Below are 8,192 nucleotides of genomic sequence, written 5' to 3'. Positions count from 1 at the left end.
ATTTTTTTTTGGCAAAATTCAATCAGAGGGAGAACTAGTTAACAATTTTTATAGGGCCTTTATAACGAAAGAGTATATTGTTAACTGGTCGCTAAAGAACTTGTTTATTGTTTTTTATATTAGATTTAAAAATCAATAAAACGATATTGGGAAAAAATTATTCGTTCATAGAGTTGTGTTATAGTTTGTTGGTAACCTAGAGTTTGAGCAAAAGATTCTACTGTCATTCTTTTGCACCATACTTTTCACACCTTTTAAAGAAGGTTACACCTTGAACCAGAAGAATTGCATTTATTGGTGTTGGCAGTTTCACCTTATTCAAGTTTAAAAAATAACGAAATCATCTTCATATCTATTCAGCTCAACTCAGAAAATGGTAAGCAGTGCAGAAACAGTGCCAGAGTCATGGGTTTATTTATGGATCTTGTTTTTCATTGAAGCGTGCATTCTGATTATCGCCAACATCATTGCTTCGACAGTCATCTTATCTTCAAAGCATTTACGATCGATATTTAACTACATTCTATTATGTTTATTATTTATCACGCACGTTTTCACGGGCCTCTTCATCGTCATCCGTGTCGCATTATTGCTCTGGATCAAATCGGACACCACCAGTGCTTTAGAATACGTCACGTTGCTACGGGATACAGCAACAAGCCTCGAAGTACATTTAACCATTTTGATTTCAGTGGAAAGATTTATAGCCATACGTAAGCCATTCCTCTACGCTAAAATGACAAAAATACATGCTGCCATAGGTATTGGTATCGCTTTTGCTTTGACTATTGTTTTTTCAATCAATCGTATTTTTTGGTCCGCTTATTTCATTCCAGCTTTTGTTGTAACTTTCACAGGGGGCCTGGTCACCACAATATCTAATTACATTTTATACCGATCAGTTAAAAGACAATGCATGGAGATAGCAGCTACTATTGTTGATCGATCTGGTGAAAAACAAAAGAAAAGACGAGAACTTATGAAGAAGCGGCAGTTAAGATCACTGAAGATTTGTATTTGGATCGCAGCCTCCTATATCTTGACTTGGTTCTTATTAATCGGTGGCGCGACTGTCCAACAACAAGTCAAATCTATGAGTAGTAACTATTTGATTTTGTTCGCTTTGGTTGGTTATTCGAATGGTCTATGGGACGTCATTATATTTTTCCATTGGAATAATACGGCTAAAAGACAGTTCCGCAAGCTCATTCATGTTTCAAAAGCGGGCGAAATTGACGTCAGTGAAACAGAAGGGTGCAAATCTGCCGTCACCGAAAATATGACAACCAATTTAAGACAGTTGTCAACTAAACTCCAAAACTGATGATGGAAACGTTGTCATTGAATTCTCCAATTGTATTATAAATTAAAGCTTGATAGCTCTTTAGTTTTTACAGGGAATGAAAAAGCTTTTATTTCACTCATTTTAACTTAAATTTAACAAAGTGAATAAATGAGTAAAAGTTTTCGATAGTTCAGATGCTTAATTTAGTGTTATTGTCTGAGAAATTTGACTGAAACTTGCTCCAAATTATCTTAACGTTTCATGGGGACTTAATTTTTGCGGACGATACTATTTACTAATGACAGGGTGAATATTACGATTTTATTATGCCTTACTCCTGACAGACCGTGGCTTCTCATTGTTTAGATATACCCTATTAACTTTTCTCAAGCAAGAAAAAGTTAAGCCCGAGATTTACGCAGCATCTAGAATGACGGATTTTATCTAGCCCTTTCGATTTGGCGTTTGTGTGAAAACCACACGCGTCACCCGTTTTGGTTGGGAAATAAGTGGCTCCTCATCTAAGACTATCAAATCTTCGGGGCTTTTAAGTCAATGGTTGTACGTCTCAGAAAAGAAATAATTCGATGGTGCACTAAAGTCTGTTCGCGTGAAGTGAAGTAGATATAATTAAAAATAATACCTCGTTGAAAAGATAATCTTTTATGCAGATGATTTTAAAGACTACAAAATCTTTTAAAAATTTCGAAAATGAAGATGAAAGATGAAAATGAAAGATGAAGATTTCCTCTACTTGACCAAAAATTTTAAATCAATAATTTTCTGAAATTTTCAACTTTGATAAGATTTCATATATGTTTTCGACTTTTTATGTCTCTCCAGAGGGAGTACAGCCGCATGGTACTAACCAATAGCCGGGTGGCGGTACCTAATAATGAATCCAAAAAAGAGATGGTACTTCTTTTGGGGGTGAGTATTTCACCCATTTTAAGCTAGTACCCGGTGCTAAAATTTGGTATTATGTGAGTGAAAATGGTAAACGTTTACCAATTTTGGGAAAATCAGAAATTTACCTAGTTAAAAAGTCAGACTTCATTTAACATTTTACTTATTTACTTATTTTCAAATTTTTTCCCAGACTTTGCTGAGCTTCTCCATATTTTGGTGAGGTAAAAATTGACTCAAAAAAGTTAGTATTCGTTACTAAAAAGGGGATTGTGGTACCTAAGACAAACTTTTCTAAAATCAGGGTTAGTACCCTGTGGGTTTTGAACCCTGCGGCTGTACAGCCCCTGATCTTTCTTGGATCAAAGTTACAGTCCGCCAAAGAAGGATCATTTTGTCTATTTTGCAGGGCTTTAACTTAGATTCAAAAAAGATAAAAAATCTTAAAACAAATCTCCTTCACTAATAATGCATCAGAAAGATTTTTACACATGTACGGCTTCAGAGAGTTCTAGAAGTTAGTTCATTCTTTTGATAAGTTACAGAACTAAAGTCCAATGTCTTGAAAAATTCCTGAAAATTTAAAGAATCGCAAAAATCTTTCGGTCTCGTACACTTGAAAGTTCGGGCTCTTACACTTAAAGGTGATTTACTCCTCAGAATTGATGATTTATTATTAGTGGAATAATTTTACCAAAAATATTTATATTCATATGAGTTTAATATTAACTAAAGATTACAATTTACGAGCTAAATAAAATACACCTATAATGGTTCAAAGTAACTGGAACATAAACGAAATGTTTAAGTCTATTCTGAAACTCAGAAAAGCTGTCAGAGTCCTGCTACGGAACAGTCTTTTTTAGATCCAGTTTTGTGTTGACATTCAGTCTTTTTGTTACCGTATTGATCAGTCACCAAAACTTGAAGGACGTCGGTACCAGGGTAATTCCAGGTGCCAAAAGCATACATGTCTCGGTTCGTACCAGACAAGACTGTAGTGATATCCTGTGTGGTTTGATCACCATTACTCCAAGAGAGCTTGTATTTACCAAGAAGGCGGAAAATACCCTTCCATTTATAGATAATATCCACTTTCTTGCGAAGGAGGTCGATCATGATTTGTTTGTGGGCAGGGACTTTGACATCAACTTTAGTTTCGTCTTCAACAGTAATGGTTTTCGATTTGGTTCGTTCTACGTTGAAAGAAGTGGATGCAGAAACTTGAACTGAGAACTCTGATGAAGCACTGACGCCAAAGGCTTCGGCTGAAACTCCAACTGTGTTACTAACGGAAACGCCCATCTGAAAACCTGTTCCAATCACCAGACTTGTGGTCGTCTGGATGGCTGTTTTTAATGTTTTGGTGCAAGTGTAGGCGTTGTTAGAAGCAGAACAGATAACTGGTTTGAAGTTTTTGACGCGTTCGGGTTTTGCTGTTGTGGGTTGTGTCTTATCTTCGACTTTGAACTCGACAGCATCTAATTTTAAAATGTTTTGACGTGATGATACAGCTTTACAAGAATAGGTCTTGCTTTCTGGAGTTTTATCCATGGCATCCATGGTGCATTCTTTAAGTCGACCATCTGTTCCCATAGTCTGGTTGAGAGAGGAAATAAAAAAGGCTTCGTAGAATATTAGTGTGTGTGACTGGATGAAATCTTTCTGGTACGACAAGTCAAACCTTAAAACCCACAGATTTACTTGGATATAAGAATATTTGGTAGACATCGATGAAAAATATAAATTTTAGAAAAGAATTCTAAGGAATTTTTGCGATTTTTGGGTTCTTTTAATGGGAAATTTTTCTTCGAAAATTCTAAACTAGGCAATGCACAAAATTTCTTTAAAAAATTAGAATTTTGTTAAAATCCGACTTTGTGATAAATCATAAATTACAAGTATATTTGAAGCATTTAGCACATTCTTATTCAATATTTTGTAGCCTCGAGGAATATGTTCTTTTTAGGCCAATTCTTTTGAAATTTATGATATTTATCCAACGATTCACGATGCTCGTGAATTTTTTTTTTTTTTTAATTCGCTAAAGTTAATGTGAGGAAATTTCTGCTCGCGAAAGTTTGTTCAATCAACCTGTCATGAACACACTACAATATCAAACTTAAGAAACTTTTAAGTTAAGATCCGAAATTCAAAGGGCATAAAAGCATTTTCACCTTAATTGTAATGATCGGTTTATCGACGTACGAATCTTGATTATAACTTCCCATTTGACAGCATTTGAATTCCTCAATACACCACAAATTATTGCAGTCGTTCCGATACATGCCAACCATATAATAGCCGTTGTTGCATTTCGTCCAACCTTTATCGTTCAAGGAGGCCCATGCATCGTGGTTGTAGCAACTTCCCCAGCTTTTATGTTGCGATTTTGGTCGACAGCAGTGGAATTCTTCGATATTATGCAAACGATGTCCTTCAGTATTGTAAATTCCCGACATGTAATAACCAGCTTTGCAGGTGGCCCAGTTTTTACTGTCCCATGTTTTCCAGATGTTGAGTTTGTAACAGTCTTGATCACCCTTTCCAGCTGAAAAAGACAAGCGAGACAAATAACGGGGAGTTATAAAAAGGGGCAAGCTGGAGTTTTTACAAGCTCTTATTTGATTTGGTTGGTCGTTAAGATGTAATAAAAGAATCTCATTACTTTTTCTAAAGAACGCGTCAACTCTATCAATTTAAATGACCAATTAGTGAAGTATCTTGTAAAAACTCCAGCTCATTCCATAAAAAGAAATCTCATAATCATAAGTTGGCATTTCCAAATTATGCACCTTAAGGGCTCTGACCATAGTCAAAAGATTTGTTATGAGACTTTAACAAAAAATTGTCTTTATAAGTCGTTTCTGAATTTATTCTTTCAAGAGTAATTAGCAATTTGATTACAAAAATGAAGTTATGAACCTTAAAAAGACGATAATAAAATGTTGTATTACCTTCTTATACAAAAATTGCTAAGATTTAATATGTAATTATCCTTTTTGTTTCGAATTTTTTTAAATTGTCTGCAAAAGATAAAACTATTTAGAAATTTTCGGAAAAACTTTCTAAATTGATGTTTCAAAAGTTTTGACTCTTTTTGTACAAAAAATTGGGACGAAGCCACTATTTTCAAGATTTTGAGACGAAGAAGCTTTTACAAAAATTTTCCAAAATCTATTGTTAGTTTGGTTATCGATACACTATCTAGTGCAAAAGACTTTTCAAAATCTTTTTTATTCGCCGAAAATAAGCTCCTCAAAGTTGAAATACTTGTCTTCACAAATGTCTTCATTTTCTTCTTCTTCAAATTTTTTCAATGCAATTTTTGAAATTTCAGATTCAGGTATAGTTTGTCTAACAGAAAATGTATGATATGCCATAGTTTTGTTGGATACATTAGTCAGAAAATACATTGTAAGCATGATTATTATGAAAAATTTACTATGGCCAGAATCCTTAAGGGGATAAATTTGGCGAATTTAGCGAATTTAAATTAAATCCTCGCCAAAATTTCCAAATTCGGCAATTTGCCAATCTCCGCCAAATTTTACGAAATTGATCTATCGCCGAATTAAATCCCGCCAAAGACGTATTTTGGCCAATCGCCAAATTAAATTCACGCCAAAATTTATCCACTTAAGGTATATTATAATACGCTTAAATCAGCTAGAGATTTTCAAGCAGACGGCAATTTGTTTTTCGCGCCTTTCATAACTTGTTTATGAACATCCAATGGTTTTGTGGACTCAAAACCCGGTTTCTTATAAAAACACACCTAAATACAAACTTAAAATTTTTTAAACTCTTAAAATTAAGAATATCCGACACGGCTTTAGAAATTCCGGATGTTCTCTCAAAAAAATGTGTAAAACAAGACAACTCACCCGAAAACAGATGGGCAGCAGCGCTTTTACATTCAGCCAGTTCGATCAAGTGGATGCCATCATTATCCTGATTGTTGTTGTTACGCCAAACACCAGTCATGTAGGTTCCATCCGGACAATTACTCCAACCTTTTACATCAAAACTCCTCCACCAATCAGCTTCTACGTGTCTAAACTGTGGTTTGTTGACAAAATTCCTCATGTGTTTTCGATAATGAGTGCTAACTTGCCATTTATGCGCAATCCTTCTCAAAACCTGAAATTTAGAAAGAGCTTTAAAAGACACCAAGCCGATCTACATGTGGATTTCAGTTACCAATGATATTTAAGAAAATGTCCATTCTTTGATTTCTAACATTTTGATAGCATCTGGTGAAAATTTCTACTTTTTGTGAGGAAGCATTTTATTTTTCAGATCCCCTGCTATGTTGATACTGTAACTCGCAAGTTTGCTTTGTAGAGTGGAATTAGTCCCATTTGTTAAAATCAGAAAAAGCCACCATAAATGTAACACCCTATTTCATAATATTGAATTTTGAACTTACTTGCTTTGCAACATCAATATTTCCCACCACGCTGACTGTGTACGCCTGTGAACCTCCGCAGCATTCTTGTGCATTGTTACAAGACAACCAAGATCTACATCTCGTTCGACATTGACTATCAGCTACTTTACGACCTTGAGGATAAATGTTTCGACAATGACACATTGTTCCTTTGGTAGCAGCAAGGATGTAGCCATGATCACGACAAATATCTTGACATCTTACATTAGATGCGGAATGACCCATATTTTGTGATTTTCCATCACCAGGGGCCGACTGAAAACAACCTTCTACTCGATACGATGGTGTTGATCTTTTTGCAAGTTTGTGTGATTGGACAATCGAGATCAGTAGCGAAATGAAGAGCAATCGACGTAGCATCCCCATTATTGGTCTTGAACTACAAGTAGAAAATCATTACTGAAGTTAAAACCCCGTTAAAACCTTCGAGTTTTATAGTTCCTTATTCTCACGTATGCCAGTGGTGAAAGAAAACCTCAAATAAATAGCGATCTTGAAATATAATCTCCCCTAATGATCTGTGACATGTAAACGAATCTTTGTACACCTATAAGTTGGTAAGTTATCGTTTTATGTCATCTCTCTCTAACATTAAATCACATTTTACCAAAATTGTTTCAACCTACCTCTCAAGTTCGACGATCTGATACCAATTCATTGACTGAATGATTGATTTGATTGTTGATCAAAAATTTGTGGTATTTATTCGATTCTTTGTTCAAAAGGGAACTCCCAAGAGAATAGTGAGCATTTAATTCACAAGGGCGGAAATATGACTAAAAGATTGAAATAATACACGCATCACTGTTATGCTTGATTCCCATTGGTTGAAATTTTATAAAAAAGTCATTTGTGGCATTTTTAATTAAATTTTTTTCACAAAACCCCTTAAAGCTAATATTAGCAGTGCTCTTTTGATATATGGAAAATCAATTAGTATCACTTATCCTTAGTGATTATAATCGAATTAAACTAAATTAAAAAACTTTGAAATGAACACGACCTATGGCCATTTGTTCTCACTTCAAATCTTTAGGGAAATCGATGTGAATGAAATATTTGTCTATTTGTCATGATTTTCTGTTGTTTTTTTCTCTCCATAAAAAGACTGGATCTAGTGATATGGATTTGCTAAAGCCTCAGCAAAGCCAAAAAATGGAGTCTGCCAAATTACGCTGGGCTACTTATTAGAGCCATCCAATTAATCAAAAAACTTTGAGTTGTCCCCTAGCCTATACTAGACGTCACCCGCGTTTTGTTACGCAATTAACGTCTATTCCACTTTGCAAAAAATCCCGGTTTTTAGTGAGGTGCTCGCTAGTGGTCCCCTGGCTAATGGGATGTTTAACAGCGAGATACCGCCATACTTTATTTCTTCAATTTGTACTTCGAAACACCATCAGAGAAAAAGGAAACAAATCAGAATGGTAGAAAATTGGTTTTTAAGTTAAAGTTTTTGACAAATTTTATAAGCGCATCTAAATATCTTTTCGATACCAAATTTCTTATTATCTGACAATTAGTTGGAAGGTTATGGTAGAGGTGTAT

At 34.8% G+C, this 8,192-nt stretch overlaps 2 protein-coding genes across 2 annotated transcripts; one reads left to right on the top strand and one right to left on the bottom strand.

Annotated features, from left to right (window-relative positions):
• Positions 1-373: 373 nt before the first annotated feature.
• On the top strand, positions 374-1,324 carry LOC136807462 (green-sensitive opsin-2-like). Its single transcript, XM_067064040.1, has one exon. The coding sequence runs from the start codon at positions 374-376 to the stop codon at positions 1,322-1,324; it is 951 nt and encodes a 316-aa protein (XP_066920141.1).
• Positions 1,325-2,876: 1,552 nt separating this feature from the next.
• On the bottom strand, positions 2,877-7,397 carry LOC136807475 (uncharacterized). The gene is made up of 5 exons (XM_067064056.1): positions 7,271-7,397; positions 6,624-7,023; positions 6,079-6,334; positions 4,369-4,742; positions 2,877-3,790 (listed from the first exon to the last, which is right to left on the bottom strand). The coding sequence occupies exons 1-5, from the start codon at positions 7,300-7,302 to the stop codon at positions 3,026-3,028; spliced, it is 1,827 nt and encodes a 608-aa protein (XP_066920157.1). The 5' UTR covers positions 7,303-7,397; the 3' UTR covers positions 2,877-3,025.
• Positions 7,398-8,192: the final 795 nt, after the last annotated feature.

The sequence above is a fragment of the Clytia hemisphaerica genome, unplaced genomic scaffold, assembly GCF_902728285.1.
Source record: "Clytia hemisphaerica strain Z4C2 unplaced genomic scaffold, Clytia hemisphaerica genome assembly, whole genome shotgun sequence".
Classification (NCBI taxonomy): domain Eukaryota; kingdom Metazoa; phylum Cnidaria; class Hydrozoa; order Leptothecata; family Clytiidae; genus Clytia; species Clytia hemisphaerica.
This window is presented reverse-complemented; position numbering and strand designations above follow the sequence as displayed.